Here is a 21,439-nt window from a genome sequence, read left to right as displayed (position 1 = left end):
TTATTCCCGAAGAATCATTTTATTTAGTAAATATCATAGCACAATGACATTATATTGGAATTTTAGTCTCAAAACACCCAGACACTAATATATCATAGTATTAGGATCTGTATGGTGCTACTTTAAACAGGCAAAACTAGGCAGATGCTGTTGGCCTGAGAAATACTTTTTGAAAGGAGAAATAAAATCTTACATTTAAAACTTTATCAAGGGATTTTTTTTTCGGTAACCTGAAGTAATTTTGTTCCGTTGTGATTCAGAACTTTACTGTCTGCAGCAGTCCCAGCCTTTGTAAATTTTTCAGCTAAAATGGGAATTGAAGATTCTCTGTCAGGGAAGTCCCACCAGTGACTGGTGTCTGAGACACACGTTAATTACTTTTCAGGGCTTTCACAAATGGCTGTAGAACTGGGAGATTTGTTCTCTTCATGCCAGCAGTCTGAGCAGTAGGAAAGTGATAATTATTTTGTTTTAGATGAAATGTATAGTCTGCTTTCGGAAGGGTATTTTAATGTGCTTTTTCTTTTTTTTTTCCCAACTGTGAGCATGACTGAGCAATGCAGCCGATTGTCCAGAGAGATTGTGGATCTTCTGCCACTAAGCTTCTGTCTTGCCTTGTTTAAATAGTGATTTACATGGGATCTCTCAATTTTCTTTATATTCATTGGCTGGTTGAAGATTTTCAGTGTGCACAGTTGGAATAGTGCCCCATAATACCTTGATCCAAGTAATTTTTTTTTCGGAGGGTTGATTACGAGTTGACTTCAGCTGGTATGACTATTCCTGCTATTTTTTTCTAGCTGTAGCTTTTCTTTGGCTCCATTCACCATAGTGTTTTATGATTCTGTATTTCCTTAGAAATCCATGCAAAAACTGCATCCATCATACAAACAGCCCAGGAAGCTTTTGTACAGTAATTACTCTCTGCTTCAGTAAGATGCTCTTTATGTTGTTTCACCCACTTGTTTTCAATTCTGTGTCTTTTGTAAAGCGGAATTAGCACAGCTGGACAGGGAGGAGACGTGCTGCTGGCTGTGAGTGGCTTTGCAAATCCATCAGTTGTGCCCTGACTTGTAACATGGGAGGGTTGATCCAGTGCTTGGGTCTTCATACCTTTCCTGTCACATGGCAGTTATCCCTGCTTTTGCTGGGTCATAGCCTTGCAAAATCCAGATCTAATGCTAGTAGAATGATATGCTTGTAAGGAAGTTATTTACACCATTGAGGTCTGGTTTCTGTGTAGAGTTCAAGTTGCCTTTTTTTTTTTTTTAATTTACTAGCTTCTGGATTTGTTAAACAGCTGGACATGTGGCAAAGCTTTTCTGCCCAAAGCACATTCAGTGGACTGAAAAGTCGTAAATGCTAGATGGACTATAAACTAGTAGCTGTAAGAGGATCACAGTACTGAATTCACACTCTGAGATCCAAAATAGCATTTGATGACTCTGCAGTTCTGTCAAACATTACCTAGTCAAATCAAAAAGAAAAGTCAAAAAAACCCCCAAACAAAAAAAAAGCCACTCAAAACCCCAACCCACAACAAAAATCCCTTGCCTGATTGTTCATTACAATTCTTAGCATAAATGCTTGTGCTAATTCTTATAGTCCAGTAACCTTTCCTTTTTTTGCCTTTATAATAAGGTTTTATGGTTGTATCCCTGTTTCTTGCACATGCTTTTAGACCTGACCTAAGTGACCCAAATGCTTCCTTTTGAATCAATGAGCAAATAAACTTTTTTCCAGAAGACTGAGGCATCTAGTAGTTTTTACTACCTGCATGTTCCTAGCTACTGTTTTTGATGAACTAACCATCAAAGCACCTATTGCCTAAACTGATTTTTGTGCTCTGAAATGAAGCATTCTGTGCACATTGCCTGAATTCTGTGCATAGTATGCTTAGACTATATCTGCATATAAGGCCGGTACTAAGATTATGTAAGAGCACATGAACTACAGTTAATTTTGTTTAAAATCAAGGTGCTGGAAGGAGCATCCCCCTTTCATTTCCATCCTGATACTCAGTTGATGCAAAAGTGTACTTCCTTAGTGTAGGCTAAACCTTCAGTAGTCAGAACAGGTGAAATCATTTGCTCTTTGGGGAATGTAGGTGTCAAACTTGTAAACTTCCAAGGTGTCAAACTTCCAAAGCTGAAAGCCTGATGCCTTAGTACTGAAATCTCATTTGGTAACCTGCCCTTGCAGCTTTCCCAGCCCCTGATATACATTGCTGGTATCACTTCCAACATCTGTTAAGAGCAGTTCTCTGTGAGGAACAGTCATACAGACTGTCATTTTGATGAAAATATGTATGAATTATTTTAAATGGTGATAACCAAGGAAACAAAAAATACCTGAGCTCCATAAAGCTCCATGTTAAAGAGATTTAATTGATCATTTTTGTAACCTCTAGAAAATTATATGCTTATAGTTGGAACAACTAGTTTAGTGTATTCATTTGTTTATTTTATTTTATTTGCATTAACCTTTCCTGCTGGCATGACCATAAAGTGCTGATATGTGTCCAGAAGCATGTTTTTATTAGCCCATAATAATAGTCGGTTTTAATGGCACAAAAGCTGCTGGTCTTAGCTGTTCACCTTCAGTGGGCAATGACCTGATGTTTTGTTCATATCACATATTATTTAGAAACAAAAGACAGATGTTCACAGTCCAAATTAATATAACATAATGCATTTCTGTATGGGATGATTATATTAAGAAGGTAGAAATTTAAAATAGAACATCTAAATTTTGGCTCTCAAGTGATCATTAATCTTCCCATTGAGTCTGGCAGTCAGATAAATTTGGTTATTGAAGTCAGGTAAATTAAAACCAAGCTGGAGTACAATGTTTAGTTTTGTAATAAATGGTGTAAAGATTGTTTCTAAGAGACTTCAAAAAACCCCACAATTTTCTGCATTTTTAAACACGATTCCTCTCTTGTATCTAAATTTTCAAAATGGGTAATGGGATGTGTTCAGGCACACGAATCTAGCTGGTATTCATAGAAGTCTCATAGTTTTTGATCAAGTTTAAGCTGTCTTGCAGTTATTGGTGTCCCTCATACTTTTCAGCAGGTGGTGACAGCAGCAATTGTGTGGGCAGACACGTCCCTAGAACGCAGCGCAGGCCCAAGAGGAAACTATTGTACAGTGGTAGTAAAAAATATTAATTGTCAAGATGACCCTAATAAACCAAGAATACTTAGTTGCTAGTAGTTGGAAAACAGGACCCTGTAGCTTTCTTTACACGTGGTAGTCCATTTGGCACAAGCAGGTTACTGGGAGCTGGAAAGTTCTGATGGGGATCAATTTTCACTCCTGTCTGCAATTATATTTTACTCTTCAAGATGTTCGTTCCTGTGCTGACTCTGACATCCTGACTCTGCCTGTGCCACAACACCTGGAGTCTGGATGCTGTTGTCCATAGAGGTTGGCACTCACACTGTGAAACTAATGAGAAGGGCAAAAATTAAAATATATCAATATGTAGAGCTTGGTTTATTAGTTTTTAATAGAAATATTAGAGGGCTATTCAGTGCTCACTTGTTATCAGAAAAATGTAGGTGAATTCTACTACTATTGTAGACAGCCATAAATTTAGTCTTTGATCTTCTGCAGAGGAATTGTGTTTTGAAAATGTTTCTGGTCCAAAATCTTTTATTCATGGTCCTCAAGTCATGTGTTGGGTAGGACTAAGAATAAGGACAAAGAGCTTTTAACTGCCATCTGCAAGAAAGACATGTGGAAAGCATAAAGGAACACAGTATCCTCAACTGGCAGAACTGGGAATGAGCATGAATTGATGGGAGTTATGACTCTCAGAGAATGACATGACAGTTTGAGATACAGAGTTTTTATGCAGTTTTCCCGTTTAGCTGCTTTAATGTCTAACATGTAGAGAATTGCATTTATGGAATTCACTGATGCATTAAAGACCGTGGGTTTGCGGATTCCATCATTAGATGCCTAAAATTTTAGGGGAAATTTTAAATTGGGTTAAATATTATGTTCCAGAAGCTTTCTCTCAACAGTGACAATCTGTATAGTTAAAAGTCAAAAGCATTGTAGTCCAGGCACTTTGTGGCTATTCCCATAAATAACAGATATTCAATGGACTGGAAACTTATGACAGAGACCCCAGGAGTCGATGTGCAAAAAGATATTTTATATAAAAATGGATAAATGTTGGAGATCAGTCAAAAAGAGAGTATGGTATGCTTCATACTGTCTTCAGGTACTAGAATATGGAACTAAATTTAAAAAAAAAAAATCACTTCCACTGTCTGTCTTTTACCTTGGTTTCTAAGAGACTGTGGGTCATGAGTTCATAGTAAAACTGTGATAAGAGGCTGTAATTTAAGATTATTCAGAAAAAGAAAAGCTCACATGTGGTGCTAAATTACAACAGAAAACATTTTGTTTATGCTATACAAACAAAATAACTAAAGGTTTCAACAAATGAGGGGACTGTCAAGAAATCCCATTTTGCAGTAATGGTAGTGGATTGTTTCTGTATGTGTTTTTTTTCTTTTTTTTTTTTAAAGTGTTGAATAGAAATGATGACACCAATTGCTCATTTTTATAAAATACCTTATTATAGAATAAAAACTCTTAATATTAACTAAAATGCTGGATTTTTGTTTAGTAGTAGGGTTTCATAGTACATGTGAAATATAAAGAGATCATAGCACAATAAGATATTCAAGACAAGCTTCATAATGCATTTTGCAGAGAGACCGTTAGAATAAGCACTTTTTTTTTTAAGAAGACCTTTTTCCCCAAAAGTGATTTGAAAATTTATTTTCCTTCCTTTAGTGGATGCTGTTTATTGAATAGTGTTCAAGACAGTCTGAATACTGAGTGAATAAAATGCCTATACTTGGGCTTAGTTATGAATTTAAATTAAATTCACTCCAATCAGAATGTATTCCAGGTAAGTCCTGTGCTACGAAAGCTGAAGTGGATTGCCATAAGAACAAGTTAATTGAGGAACTTGGAAAAAGTAATCTTTAATAAATTACTGTCCCAGTTTTTTTTCGACTGCCAAGCAAAACATGCTAGGCAAACTTTTCAGTCTGCTATTAATCATTATGTATACATACAGTTTTCTTTTTGCTTTGTTGTAGATTAGACCTGTATTACAAAGTATGATTTCTAGCATAATTAATGTTGAATTAAAAGCAAAAGCTCACCTAAAGCTAGGAACCATTTTATAGATACATTTTTATTCCATAACCTACTTAGAATAATCTTAGGTAAAGGACCTGGAGTTGCACTTCAAGGAAAGCGTCATTGTGGAGATGTGTTTATGTGTCTATAATTTTACATGAGAATAAAAGAAGAAGAAACTCCTGAATGTAACATTCCTCATGATTAACCTCCAGAGAGAGATTATTTGGATGGCTGTGGGATTTCATAAAGTTTTGCCTGGGTACCTTTTTAAATGATTTTCCTTGATTGCATACAGAAGACTTTTATAAACCTCTTTTCAAGCACAAGTTTTTGAAGCTAATGCTTGATGGTACTTACTCGTCAGGATATGTGTGTTCATTGCAGAGTGGTCTGATTTTTAGGAACAGCAATCATGGGAAAGTAGTGGTTCAAGCATCAGCCTAGGATGTGCTATTGAAGAAGTCGGTGTTTGGGCAGAACCGCTACCTGACAGCTCGGTGGGTTGACCCCGGCCAGCAGCTGAGCATCCCTCAGCCATTTGCTCCCTCACTGCCCGCCCGCAGCGGGGTGGAGAGAAAATAGGAAGAGCAAAAGCAAGAAAACTCATGGGTTGAGACAAAGTGTAACAAGTGAAGGAAACAGGGTAAAACCAAACCAAGTGAAGGGAGTCACCCCCTTCCCACAAGCAGACCGATGCCCGGCTAGTCTCTGAGTGACGGCTGTCTCCCAGACCACTACCTGCCTCTGAATCTTTATTGCTGAGCATGACATTATATGGCATGGAATATCCTTTTGGTCAATTCAAGTCAGCTGTCTGAGGCGGCATACCCTCCCAGCCAATTTACATAGTGTTTTTTTTTATTGTCACCATAACGAAAAGGTAATAAGTGAAGTTCAACCCAGTCTTACAGTTCTGGACCATTAAAACTATTTTTATTATTTTTAATGGTGATTAAAATAGGTTAGTTTAAGTGTATTTTTGACTCCTTTGAAAGAGATTTTTTTCTTGCATAAGTTTTCTTTCCATCCTGCACAACCACAATGTAACTGTGTAGCTATATGTCTAGTAACCAATTTTATCAACTATGGTTTTGTTCCTTAAGCTTGGTTGCTACAGTATGTTGCTTTGCATAAATATAACTTCACCATCCAGCAAAGCTGATTCTGATTTAAACAAGTGAAGTGAGAACAAGGTAGCTGCTTTAAAGAAAAACAAAAGGTAAATCTATTTCTGAAGTTTGACAAATGTACAATCAATACTGCATATTGAATAAACTTAATCTGAACTTTCTTTAGGTCTATTATGCAACCATAATATGTGAAATAATAAAAAGAATAGCAACTACTTGTGCTATCTTAATCTGTTTAAGCAGCAGGCACTTTGTGCTAATTTAGCATCTTAGTCTGACAACTAAGAATTCAGACATCCTTTAATCCATTACCACTTATTGCTTTATAGATATTGAAGAGATACAGTGGTTTGATTTATATTCTATTCCTTTATCTCTGTGCTTATTTTATCCTTTCACAAGGATTAATGACAATTCCATTGTTTTCACCGATTCTGGTGATCAAGCCCTCCTGCATGTTATTGTGTAATGCAGCTTTTGGCAGTGATGAGTGAGTTGCTGTGCATTCCTGTTTTTGTGTTTTCCAAGTTTACATGCCATACGTTTATTTTATGGAATAAGGAATATTTATAAAATATATTTCTGATGTGTTGTCTGAGCTGTGAATCAGTATGTTCACCTTCCTAATGAAATTGTAAAGTTATTGGTTTCCAAAAGATGTTTCATGAGGAGATAGGCAGGGCATGGTTTAGAAACTTTCAGCTGTCCAGAAACAGTGTGGTGTGTGTGTGGGTTTTTTTTTTTTTTTTTTTGGTCTGCTTCTTATAAGCAAACATATTTTACCTTGTGTTGGAAGAGATGTCAAGAGCCTATGTAACCACTGTGTCTAAGCTGAGAAGGCGCCAGCCTCCAGTTGAGGGTTGGAAGTTGTAACGTGAAGGTGACATTTTCTTAAATCACTGTTACTTGATACTCAAATAAGCATTTGGCTACAGCCAGAGTCGTCTTGTCCCAAATACAACAGAGATTTAAAAAAAATATACATTTTGTTTGTTTGTAATTTTTGAGGCTGCCCTTCTAGATGTTTCTAGGTGCTGAGAAGCTTTCCTTCTCGTTACTGCAACCACTCAGAGTTTCCTTATTATTCTCAGAGATTTAAATAGAGACATCTGCAGTCAGTCAGAAATTCCAGCATCTCAGTCTGTAGTCCTTCCCCAAGACACATAACATGCAGCATGGTATCTTCTGTCATTGACTGCAATTTTAGAGCCTAAAATAATTTTTTAAAAAAAATTATCTTAAATTTGGTTTTGTACCCATCAGTTTAAATTAGATCAGTGGGCCATGACTGAACCTCCCAGTGTCACAGGAGAGCACGGAGTTACCTGTTTGAGTCCCTACACATGAACGTGCCACCAGGACAGAAGGGTCAAGAAGGGTCATTTTGCATCGAAATGATCATCGCTCTTCCTAAGGGGTCTTGGGAGTCCCCCTACCGGCTGGTGTGAAAATAGCTTTTGAGGCATTGTGCAAATCACTTTCCAACTAGTAGAATGAAGATTCTCAAAAAAACTCTTGTGAAGGCATTTCTGTTTGATTGCAGCTGATTCCACCTTCCTTTTCTGAGTAGTAAACGGAATACATTATAATGGCAGACTGCATTAGTTATTGAAGAAAAAAAAGCTTCATTCATAGTTGAATGCATTAAAAATCAGTCATATTTTGTACCTCCTAATAGCTAAATAGGAAAATTATTTGCTGACTTCTTTACATTTTGTGGTGTTCTCATCTGATAAATTGTGGAAGGCATTTCTCTTCTTTCAGCTTTTACTCTTTATGACCAGATACACACAAATAGTTGCAATCACTAGTTGTTGATTTCAGTTGTTTTTCACATTAGATTGGAATTTGACGTTTAAAGCCTCTATGAATAGCTACTGAGTGGTTTTAAATTGTTTTGTTTTCATACTGCCTTATAATAATCTTTCATTTATTTTTTCCATTGTTATATTTAAAAAGTTATATATTCTCTTTAGAGAGAGGGGAAAAAAATAACAACCTTTTGAAAGGAGGTTTTTGGCCAAAATTTTCAAAATAGCCAGTAGAGAACCTACTGTCTTTTCAAGAAAATTTAAAAGACACAGTTTTAAAAAAATGTACTAAGTCTTTGGTGTCTGAAAAAGTCATATTAAACGCATCTCAGATTAGGCACGCAAAGGTGAATGCATGCAAAATCATCAATTTGTTTATTTCCTTTACAAAAACCCAAACCAAACAAAACAACGCCTGTTATTTTAGTTTTTACTAAACCTTGTAAAGTTGCTTCTTTTTCAGTTATTCTAATTTTATCTTGTGCTTTCACATGAAAAGCTTCTTCACAGGCAAGAAAACTAAGAATAATTTAAGGAATAATATTTTTAATCCTTTAGGTATGTGAAAGCAACATCTCTTTAAATACTTGCATGCTTAAAGAACTATATTGTACATCAGATGTGAGTTCAAGTCAAAAACTAAACTCTATAAAACTTGCAACTTAACCCACTGTAAAATCTGTAGGCTATTTATTTCTTAATATCATATTATATTTAGAAAAGAAAAGAGTAAGTGGAAAGAATGCAAAGGAAACTGATAAATAGGACATGTTAAACTTATCTCCAAATGAAAAGCTCTTATTAATGTTTTCACCTGGAATTTTTTATTTTTATATGTTCAAAGTAAGTGTAAAAGTTTCATTTTTTCACGTAGTTTAACATGGAGAAAAGAAAATTGTTGCTACTGTAGTTCATGAGCTCTCATGGAAATGTTCTGATTTGGCTTTTTTTTTTGGTAGAAAGTACTGTCCACCATGTGTGTTATTCCTGAAGGATCCCAAGAGGAAGCTATAAAAATTCCGTAGGGTAGTTCAGTATTGGCCTGAAAGATTGAGGCACAGCAAGACTCCTGTTAATTGTTTAAGATTGTGTTCAGTTCAAAACAAGAAAAAATGTTAATCTTCTGTGTTACATTTTCATTATCTACTTGTATAAAACAAAATTATGTTTTCTTCTAAGCTGTCTTTGTAATGTTAGTTGCTGATGATTAAAGACAAATTTAGTATGATTGCTTCAGAGGTATTTATTATAAACAAAAAAAATCAATTTACTTTTCAGGATGAATGCTTTAAATGGAAGAAATAATGAAATACAAACACTGCAGAGCTATTTTGCCAGTATAAAAATGGTTTAAGAAAAAATACAAGCTTTTAAATGGAGAAGGTTGCCATAGGATTGTGTTGGAGTAACCAAACTAGATTTTGTTTTCTGCAACAGAAAAATCAGTCTTTTTGTTGTTTCCCGTATTTATTTGGGGTTTTTGAGAATAAATATCCTACTTCTGGAATCTATGTATCAGTTCAAAAAGCTAAGGAAACTTCACTTACAATTTCCAAATTGTTTGACTATGTGACACTGTGTTGCTTTTCAGCAAAAAAAGTAATTGCCTTACTAGTAGTCAAATTATTTCAGTAGGCGTAGGTCAGGATCAAGGGAAATTGTTTGTGTTTTGCTGACTAGAAATTCCAGAAAAATGTTAAATCCCCTTCAGGCTTGGGTGAATTGTTGTTTTGGAATGGGAAGTGGCCAAGGACAAGAGCATTTCTGTGACCCTCAGGTTGGCCTCTAAAGGCAAAGCAGAGGGCAGGTGGCACCCCAGTCCCAGACAACAAATTTGGTGCCTATTGAAAAAGCTGCAGTGTTGTTAGGAGTGTCTAATTTTACAAAAATGGCTGTCTGGGTGATTTGGCACGTTTGCCTTTTGAAGAACACATTTTTATCTGGTATTGTTCTGGTAAAATGATTATCTAATTCTTATGAATATTGGGAATAGTTGACCTTGCTTTGCATGATACATATAAGATTTTTATATATATATATATATATATATATATATATATAAAAATAAAAAGATTTGGGTAGTTACAGAATTCCTGTGTATCCTGCATGTACAGATTCCATATCCTGCCTATATAAAACCTAAAACTGTATCTGCTGCTTTTACCTTTTCTCTCTGGCAAGTATAGTGCCTCACAGCCCTTAGTACTGTGTCAATACACACAGGATTTTTGTATTTTCTGTACTGTTATTGTGCTATAAAAATAATTTGAGCCCAAAGGTAAATCACAAGATAAACTAAGAAGCGTGAAAATAAAAGTAGTTAGATATGTGCCAATGACTCTAATAAGACTGATTTAATGAAGGTTAATTATGTCACTATAAAATGACAGTTGCATTTGACCTGCATACGCAGCAGTCCTTTCTAATACCATCCACTTTCTTTTGTACACTTATTTTTATTACTTATTGCTTCACAGAAGTTCTTTAGCTTAATTATAATGCTACTGAATTAGTGACATTCCATAAGTGTTGTTGGGCAAATGTTTCCTTTTACATTGTCTCAGAAGTTGAATGGATGTATTTCCTATAAAAGTAACTGCTGAATGGTAAAAAGGTATTAGGGACTTCCAGCTAAATATACATTTCTAGAAAAATAAGTGACTAGAGAGTTTTGTAATATTACTAATGTAGAAACTTCTCTCAGAAGGGCAGTTCTCATGTGAGTAGACTGATGGATTATATAAATGAACACTTACAGTGAAATTGAGCATTACCATTTTACATCTAATATATGTTTACACTTGCTATTTCTTACTTTGCCTAGCTGTGTGCAAAATACTAATTTTTTGATGCAACGTATGCTTTTTGATGCAACTTATGCCTTACCTGTTACTAAAATTAACAACGTAGTGCACCTCAATATATAACAGCATTGTCATAGCTTTCCTTTAAAAGAAATCAGCAAGGTGTCTTAAAGGAATTATCCATGTGCAGCTACTGGTTTAGTAATCTTTGAAGTAAGCAAACATATTAAATGAAAGTACCATTCGTAGTGAGCTCCGTTTGAGATAAAAATTGCTCTTGCAGTTGTATGTTGGAGACGGGGGCTAAGCAATAAGTGTTTTAAAATTTGATTGTCTAAAATGTATGCTTCATGGAAATAGCGATGGGTATTCTTTTGTTGTCAGCATCAGCAAGAACATTTATATGCTGAGCTAGCAACTCAGAATCAATCATACTGTGGTTTTATTATTTAATAAATTCTATAGGGTTGTGGTTTTGCAGCATGGATTTGCTCTACTGGATTATATTGTTTTCATATAATCTTTCTGTTCCACTTAGAACCTGCATGTTGTACAGAAGAGTACTGTGAAGTGCTATTTCCTTAAAAAAAGACTAGAAATTGCCAGGGTGGAGGGATTTGTTTTTAACACTCTAATGTCGTCATTTCCATTAATATGGGAAAATAATGACTAAAATAGATTAAAATTATATATTTTAAGCAGTTTAATTATTGTAAGCCATAGCTTGTTTATTTTAAATATTTAATGATTAATAAAATGTTTGTATGGTAATTAAGGATTTAAAATAACTCTACACAAAAGCATATGTGTATAATATAAACCAAAGACAGAGAGGAGTGCACACAGTAGTATGGGAAGACTCTTGAAGTTGGGCTGAACTCACTGTTTCTATCCGAAGGTGCAGCACAGAGTACCTGTGCACCTACAGCAATGCGATAGGTCACCCCCACAGTAAAAAAAAAAAAATGTTTTCTTGTGTTTCGATGGAATATCCTGTCTTTTAATTTGTGGTCATTGCCTCTTCCTCTGTTAGTGGGTGCTACTAAGAGTCTGGTTCCCTCCCATCAGCTATTTATACATTATCGATAAGATCCCCATGGGACTTTTCTGGGCTGAATCCCTGCTCTCTCAGCTTCTCCTAATATTAAAGATGCTCCAGTCCCTTAATCACCTTTGTGATCCTGTGACCATCATTTGGTTTGGCTTCATTCCTATGAAATTATGTTCATGGATGTGGAGTGTGCTATAAAGCAAAATGTGGTAGGAGGGGGATGACTGGGACATTTGTTACAAAAGTTCACTCATCCGTGCTAAAGTACTGGATATTAATGAGACATTAAATTTTGCCAGCCAATCTGAGGGGATCATTTCCAGCGTCTAGAGGATTGAATTTTGAAGGTGTACGAATACCTACAACATAGAAGTTATCAAAACTCATTATTAGAGCTCAGCCTGGAAGCAGTTTGTATAATTTTGTGTACTTAGCTCATGTTTCAGAGTCATGAGAAGTCTTTTCTTGTATCTTCAAGTGAAATATGAGCATTGGTAACGAGTTTTTTGTGTTTCATGTACTGAAATTTACTTTGGAAGGTATAAAGCTAATAATAATTCTTGCCTAATAGAAAGCTCTTTAATCCAGCAGAAGCTGGCATTTATTTTGAGTCTTACGCTTAGTCTTATAATTAAAAACCATTAGCTCTATGTGAATTATAAAATAGAGAATAACAAATGTACTGTTCTCCCATGAGGAGAAGGGAGACATGCTATCCTATCAATCCATGTTGTATCCTGGAGGTGTGATTATCTCATGGAAAATACATCACTTGGAATTAACTTACTGTTATTATATAAAATTGGGATGCAGTTTTAAACTTTTTTTTTAAGAGAAGATGATTCTGTATATTTCACTTTAACCAGTTGGCTTGCAGAGATTCATTTCTGAATTTTGAATACTGAATACGAGTACTTAAATTTGGAGGAAACAGGGAATAGGAACAGAAGTTAATAAGACTATTAGAATGTAATAAACATGTATTAAACTTGCTATAAAGTTAGAGCAGGATTTCAAGCCATTTGCTGCATTGATGACTGTCAGGAAGATTTGAGAGAGGATTAGTGTCATCGTAACCTTCTGGAAGTGTTCAAAGTGTTTGAGTATGATGCTACTATAAGTACTAGAATGTCGTCCAGCAGTAGAATCTGAATCTGTACCCTGTATATAGTCGTGTCTCTAACAGTCTTATACTACTGTTCGTATGGCCATACTCAGTACAAGATATAACGGCATTGGTAAGACTAGTTAAAGTTGACTCTAGATTTCTTTTTTTAATTGTTGTTGTGTGGGTTTTTTTTAAAGAGTATTTTTTAAATAAAGTGAAAAAGTAGATTTAGAGAACCTTTCCCTATTGGGCTTGTAGACTTGTAAGTGTTGTTGTCTTTCTGTTTGTTTGCATCTTTCAGTTATGGATCCAATATCCCTGTCCAAAAGCATAAAGATTGTTTCTCCTTACATTTAATTTCTCTTAACCCAGAAAATCTGTGTAGGTCTGCTTCATCCTCTAATTTTAAGCCCACTGTCTGTGTCCCAAATAAAATAATTCATGTTAAGAATTCAACATTATGTAAAGCATAATCATGATAGAGAATGTATTGCTGTCAAGCTAAAATCACTTGAGAGGTGACAAGGCAAAAGTTTCACACTGTGCCTAACCAGACATGTGGAAGAATTGTAGCTTTCAAAAATCCACACTGAAGGATGTAGGAACTAAATGGGAGAAAGGAAATGAGTTAAGGGATGCTGAAACTTGGTAAAATGCTCGAGTGTGACAGAAGGTGAAACTGTACTTATTGGCTGAGAATCTCAGTGGGATGCCTTACCTGACTGCATACGCAGCCACAGAAAATATGAGGTTGTTAGGAGAGCACCAAGGCACAAAAATGGGATCTCAGAAATTTTTCTTGACAGTGTCTCAAATATGTTAATTAAGATGGGGCAGACAGGCCCAGAAAATCAAAAGTGATAATGTGATCCTCCCACCAGCTAGCGTTAAGTAGTCTGAGCCTAGGATTTTCAGTCAGAAATCTCTGCTTACCACCCTGCAGTTCTACTCGAACTCTTAAACCTTTTATTAAATATACAGGAAAATAAGAGAGAAGCATTTGAAATGTGAAGTATTAAGTATAGCTTTCATTTTAACTTTTATTTCCTTCTCCTTCAGCTTTAGGGAGTTCTTACAAAGGAAAATCATGTTAAGCATTTCTTTAGATCAACATTAAAGATAACTGTCTTTTTTGGAAGAAGGAAAAAAACGTTACTTAATACAGGCTTTAGCTGCAGCTGCTGCTGGAACTTAAGCCTCATTCCTTGAAAACAAATGCATGGCAGGGGAGAGGGGTGGGACCTCAAAAAAATATGGAAAATATAAATTGCATCTGTTGTGCTGACTTCTACCAGCTGAGAATGATTGGTAGAAAATATGCTTTTGAAGCTGATTCCAAGATTTGGCATAATTCTGCTGTATTAGACTAAGAAAGATGCTGCTGTAGATACAGTATAATCTGTTTACTTCCAGTGTTATCAGAAGAGAAACCATTCCCTCAGAATGGTTAAGCAGAGAAAAACAAGTAGAAAAAATTAAAGAAAATATGGAAAGAGGAGTATGGAAATATTGAAGTAACAATTTAAATCTTGTCTTTCTTTGACATCAAATATAGCTTCAGGTTGCTGTTTATTAATTAGTAAACATAATTCAGATTCAAAGCTCATAATTTCTTTTGTATTATTTGGAAGTAGGCCAGTGGAAAAAACCTGCAGTGAGGCACAAAAATAATGGCATCTAATTTTTTTTCCACTGAATGTACTGTAATGGTGATAGTAGATGAGGGAAAGGCTGAGGATGTTGTGTACTTAGACTTCAGTAAAGCCTTTGACACCGTATCCCACAGCATTCTCCTGGAGAAGCTGGCAGCTCATGGCCTGGATGGGTGTATCTGCGATGGACAAAGAACTGGCTGGATGGCCAGGCCCAAAAGGTTGTGGTGAACGGAGCCTGATCCAGTTGGTGGCCGGTCACAAGTGGTGTCCCCCAGGAGCCAGTTTGGGGCCAGTTCTGTTTAATCTCTTTATCAATAATCTGGATGAAGGAATTGAGTGCACTCTTAGTAAGTTTCCAGATGACACCAAATTGGGTGGGAGTGTTGATCTGCTGAAGGGTAGGATGGCCATACAGAGGGATCTGGACCTGCTGGGTCATTGGGCTGAGGCCAATTCTATGACTTCTAACAAGCCCAAGTGCCGGGTCCTGCGCTTGGGTCACAACAACCCCAGGCAATGCTACAGGCTTGGGGAAGAGTGGCTGGAAAGCTGCCTGGCAGAAAGGGATCTGGGGGTGTTGATTGACAGCCAGCTGAACATGAGCCAGCAATGTGCCCAGGTGGCCAAAAAGGCCATCCTGGCTTGTATCAGGAATAGTGTGGCCAGCAGGACTAGAGGAGTGGTTGTGCCACTGTACTCGGCAATGGTGAGGCCACACCTTGAATCCTGTGTTCAGTTTTGGACCCCTCATCATAAGAAGGACATTGAAATACTAGAGAGAGTGCAGAGGAGGGAACGGAGCTGGTGAGGGGCCTGGAGCACAAGTCAGATGAGGAGCAGCTGAGGGAACTGGGGCTGTTCAGCCTGGAAAACAGGAGGCTGAGGGGAGACCTTATTGCTGTCTACAACTACCTGAAAGGAGGTTGTAGCATGGAGGGTGTTGGTCTCTTCTCCCAAGTAGCAAGTGGTAGGACAAGAGGAAATGGCCTCAAGTTGCACCAGGGGAGGTTTAGATTGGATATTAGGAAAAAATTCTTCACGGAAAGGGTTGTCAGGCATTGGAACAGGCTGCCCAGGGAAGTGATGGAGTCACCATCTCTGGAGGGGTTTAAAAGGTGTTTAGACGAGACTCTTAAGGACATGGTTTATTGCTAGAGTTAGGTTATAGTTGGACCTGATGATCCTGATGGTCCCTTCCAACTGAAATGATTCTGTGATAATATCATCCTGTTTCTGCTGTTGCACTTGTTTGATAACATGTATTCACATTTGCTTCACTAACAGCAGGGATAGCTTTTATGTATTTTGGTTTTTGAGTTACTCCACATATAGAGGTCCACAGGTTGGTAGGAATCCAGTTTTCATCACAGACTTGCAAGCCCGAGATTAATTAAAATGCGCATTCACTGCTGTTAAGTATGTCCAGATGAGATTTTTTTAAAATAGTGTAAAATTGGTTAGCTCCTGATGTCCTTTTTTTTAACGTATTATCCAGGGAACAGTTAAATTCCTAGGAACTTGATCAATGAATCATGTAATAGAAGCAAATTAACAGACAGGCTTGTCAGAAATAGTTTTTTCATTGATGAGGAATCCAAAATACAAGATTCTGAGTGTTATCAATTCCTCCTTCTCCTTTTCCAACCATACTGATCTTAGCCCTATGGATGCATCATCTATGTGTTAAGTGAGGTAGAGCAGCTGCGTTGGTGGTTTTGGTGAGAGGGACCAAACTATGAACATATCCTTTATTTGTGTGTGCAATGAATATACATAGATCTAAATTTAGCCATGAGTACACGGGAAAATAAGTTCTGTCATATTTTTGTTATTTAATGATTCTTCAGTATAAATCCAGGGAACTGTAGAGGTAGGGGCAGAGTGCAGTGACTGAAACTTGATGCAGTTTAGATGGAAGGAGATACCTGACTGATTGCAGGGGTTTGATCTGTGGACTCCTGTGTGAGTGAGCACATGGTACACTAAAGTGCACTATGTAGATGCTGGTTTGGTTTTACTGTCCTTCGGGGAAAAATGATACCGAAAAGTTTTCTTTGTCAGTAATTTCATGGACTGGATATACAACTCATATCTGAGCTCCCACTAGAAACTCCTTTGCTCTTCCACAAAGTCTCATGTGGCTACATCTGTTACTTTTACTGTATATTTCATTTTACCCATTTCCCGCCCCCCCCAGGAAGGGTGATAAAGATGCATGGTGTCCAAAGGCTTTTATATTTTAGTGTTTGGTAAATAAAAGCTCCTGAAGGAAGTTCTGCTTTCACATTTGCAATCTATTAAATGAGCAATAACTAGGGGAGCAATCAATTCAAGTTGATTTGTAATAGCTTCTGTATTTGCCAGTATATTGACAGCTTTTGGAATATGATTTGGAATGCAGCCTTTTAGCTCCTTTATAGCTTTCATGCTGTCTTGTGATGGTCCATCACTGTTAAGAGCAATTACCCATGAGCAGAATAAGCTGTTAAGAATATATTCCTTTGTTTTTCACTGAAAGAATAGCAGAGTTTTACACAATTAAAATTGACTTTCGAGGGGTGGCTTTTCCGTCTTAAGGTGCCTAAATAATTTTATAACTGTAGAGTGGAAAACATGAATGAATTTAGGAAAACATAACAGGCTATATAAAAGCAGCACTTCAATGAATATTTGTTGTGGACAGTCAAAATAATAGCAAAATTACTAAATTTAGCACTCTATGGTAACAGTAGATGGTGTTCAGAAATATGGTTACAAGCCCTATTATGAAAGAGAAGAACGTCACGCATCACTATATGCTGCATAGACATTTCTGGTATGCATTTCTTGCACGCAATTTGAATCTCTAGTACCTCTTTAGTAAGAACTGCTCCTTCAGCTCCAGCTGAACAAACCGTAGAATTCATCACATTGAAATATTCTGTTAATAATGACTTCTATTTAAGTGTGGTTCTAGTCTGACTGTTATATTTCCTATATTCCTATTTGTCTTAGGCTGGGGCAGAGAGGTTAGAGTGTGAATAGTACGGGACACTGTCACAGCAGTATTCATTGTGTATTATTCCTTGTCAGTAGAATAGAAACATTAAAACTCAATCTATCTGATAGAAAAACAATATTAAGATTATAAAGAGGAAAATAAACTTTTATCATGTATAATATACATAATAAATAATATACATATATATAATAAATCTTTTAATCATATTTAAAACTTCAGTGAAAGCACAATATGATTATCAAAGTAGGTTCAGTTACTTTGTTTTAAAGATAGACTTTAAATGTAGTGTGAATATTAGCAAGTAATTATTCCAATATGATGTGGGAACTTCTTGACACACCATAAGTTTTGTATGCTTGGTTAAAAAAGGGAGGACCGCCTGAACAAGACAGTCATTTATATAAACATGAGAAAGAAAATTAAAAAGTAAGTACAGGAATTTGAAACATAAAGGTTTGTCTAGAGATGAGAAACAATCAGGCAGCAAGAGTCAGCAGATGGCTGTGGAGAGAGTTACTTTAGCCACCAAGTTTAAAAAGGAGAGGAGTGACGATGATGTTTCTGTGAGACTCTTCCAGTTCAAATTTTAGGAGCTTTTAAAGGTGCCTGATTTTTTGCTTCTAGAATATATTTGTTCACTTTTGTCAAAAGCAACAGTTCCAATTATAATAGAAATTTTACCAAACATCTGCAATAATACTTTCTCTAATTAGACATTTGAAACTAATGGAATTTTGCCTTTGCTTTTGCCACCAGTACTTCACCTTGTATGGTAAAGATGTATTGTTAGTAATTTTCTGTTTTGCTCATTGAAATGGCAGACTTTAATGGCTATTCTCAAACTACTGTAAGTTAAGGTATGGAGGAAAGCCCCTAATGACACATGAATAGTCTTAACTCTAGCGAAAATAAACTAAATGATGTGCTAGTGAAGTGTTCTTCTGAAGTATTTTTTTTAATACAGCTTGTGGGAAATGTATTTAGGATGAATGAATGGTTGAATAAATCTCACTTTTCCTTTTTGATTTTATAGCTTGCACATGCAGTGGACATGCAAACATTTGCCACATGCAGACAGGAAAATGTTTCTGCACAACTAAGGGAATCAAAGGAGACCAGTGTCAACTGTGAGTACAATTAAACGTAGCCCAAAGTTATTGCAATTCATGCCTAGTGTATAATCACATTTTTGCTTTCTGTATTTTGCTTTTGTTTTTGGATTTTGTGATTGACCAGGCAATGTTTTAGTGATGCATCTAGTGTTATATTACCTATGTTTCTTTGGAAATGTCAATATTATTTAGTCTTTTGCCAAAGAATCATATCACAGATATAAGGAGTACTTTGCAGACACTACAGATTAAAAAGTATCCTGTAAAAAGAAGTAACTGGAGAATTTATAATACCTATACTTGTCTTTTTTATTCAGTATTTTTTAAACCTATTGTAAGTTAAAAATATCTGTGAAATTGGTAATTATATTGAGTACATTTGTCATATATCTTGATCAGAAGCTACAGTGATTAGATTTTGAGAGGTTTGGAAACATATTAAGGTGCACAGTGTTTTAGATATTTTCCCATATTAAATATAGAGTGGAGGAGCCCTGTCCTGGAAAGTACAATTAGTGCGTCATGTTTTTACTGGAATAGCCTATTGTGTTTGTTTAGAGGAAGAGCTTGCAACTTAACATAGCGCATAACAACTGGGTGGACTAAGAAGAAAGAACTGCTGGAATAACTTGTCAAGTAGGAGAAATTACATGTTAAAGTTAACTATGAATAGACATATTCGAAGTTGTTTCTTTCAGTTTATTCTATCCTGCCCTATCTAATAGGAACCTTATTCCTTTCACAATTATATTTATTTTAAATAGTATCTGGCTCCAGAATTGTCTTAGCAATGTCGGTGGGAACTGGGGAAAAGACATAAATACAGCTTGTTCCTCTCCAGCAGAGAGAGGTGCCAGAAGGTGGTGATCTGCTTGCCACGGGGCATATTCTTTCACTGGATTTGTGGATTCATCTTTGCACTTAATGAACTGGCTGGAATCCTCCCCTTAATGCTTTGCTTGAGAAATAGTCCAGAAAGAAAAATATCTGTTGCAGAGGTGATGTGTGTATTGGTGAGAAAGCTGTGCTGGCGGGTGTGCTGCTGCAGTGGTACCCCTGGAACTTTTTGTGTAGCTAACTGGGGACTCTCAGGACGAGATGGGAAACCAAGGTTAGGACTAAATGATGAATTTTTATCATGACAAAAGCTCAAGGGTGATAATATCTTTAAACGCTGAATTAAGTCTTCACTGAGAAGTTATTTTTTCCTTTTTCTGTGTCCGAACACTTAATGAGTTCTAGATGCCAATGAGTGGTTTGATTACCGGCGTGCAGTATGGACACATGTTGATGCCATTCTATAATACCTATCTACAAAGAATGGGGAAAAAAAAAAAGAGATCTACTCATCTGTGCATTGTAACACTCAAACTACAGGAAACTGTTTCTTTGCTCATACCTCCAATCTTCTACCAACAACCGTTCAGCGTAAGGCAGTCTGCACAGACCTGTTCCCCAGTCTGTACCTCACATGCCTATTTCACTATTGGTTTTCCTTTGTCTTGTGTCTGTTTCATCATCGTTTTCTCTGCCCTGACTTGGAACTTTTGTCTCACATGGTTGACTGTGCTGCTTGGCTGTGTCACTCTGCTGTCCTGAGTTTGTCTGTCATTAAAGGATCTTTTATTCCGTTTGCCTGAACTGAAAGAGAAAAAGTTGTTCTGGTGGTGGATTTTCCTGTCCTACTCAAGAGTTACAGCAATACCAGAAAATGGAGGAAATGGGGATTTGAATTTTAACTTTTCCAGAGTAAATTTAAATTACAGTTTCAGACTGAAAATCCCTGGTTTACTCACATTTAATACAGGGCAAGCTCTGGTGTTAAAGCATTTAGTATTCCAAATGCTTTCTTTTGGATGAAATAAACTCTGCAGAGCAGCCACTTTTAAATTGTTTTTGGCTGTGCTTGCATTTCAGATTGTGAGCTTCACATCTGCTGGGTTCATAGACACAAATATTAGCATAAAAATTGAGTGTTTGCTCTTAAGTCCTTTCCTAGCTCTGGTCTTTAAAATAACAATTAAAAAATTATTTAGACTGTCTAGTTTGACGCACATGTAGAAAGAGACCACTTCCACTTAGAGACACTTTGAACATATAAGCAGACTATCTAGGATAAAATTTCAGTACTAGAGACTCATTGTTAAGATCACTGGATATAGTGAGCAAAGCTGGTAACCACAGATTTAGAGTTTTGTCATCAGATGAAACACTTGTGGTTTGTCATTTTACTCTGATGCTTGGTTTGCAAGAGTGATCCATTCACGTATGGAAGTTTCAGTTAAATGTTTTTTAATTATGTCCTTTAAAACATCAGGAGATGAAGAATATAAAAAAATAGGTCATTCCTGAATCACTGAATCCAGTCCCATACTGCCATCTAATTTGTAAACTTCATATGAAGAATGTGAACTTGATCAGATTTGTATTATGTTTGAAAAAATAGGAAACTATTTTCTCTGTAGAAATTCTCCTTACACTCAAAACCTGCATTGAAAGTATCGTATTGTCATATACATACACAGTAGTTATCTAGAAGATGAAGTATTATTTTAAATCAGCTAAATGCATTACTTGTTTTTATTGCTTGATT

General features: G+C 36.3%; 1 protein-coding gene across 2 annotated transcripts in view; it reads left to right on the top strand.

Annotated features, from left to right (window-relative positions):
* The window catches only part of ATRNL1 (attractin like 1), a 491,115-nt gene that overhangs the window by 130,636 nt on the left and 339,040 nt on the right, over positions 1-21,439 (top strand). For both annotated transcript variants that reach the window (XM_065639123.1, XM_065639122.1), the window contains exon 20: positions 18,768-18,861. In XM_065639123.1, the coding sequence (XP_065495195.1) occupies positions 18,768-18,861 (94 nt within the window). The remainder of the gene's footprint in view (positions 1-18,767; positions 18,862-21,439) is intronic.

Source organism: Caloenas nicobarica, chromosome 7 (genome assembly GCF_036013445.1).
Source record: "Caloenas nicobarica isolate bCalNic1 chromosome 7, bCalNic1.hap1, whole genome shotgun sequence".
NCBI lineage: Eukaryota > Metazoa > Chordata > Aves > Columbiformes > Columbidae > Caloenas > Caloenas nicobarica.
Note: the sequence above shows the minus strand (reverse complement) of the source record. Positions and strands in the feature narration are given on the sequence as shown.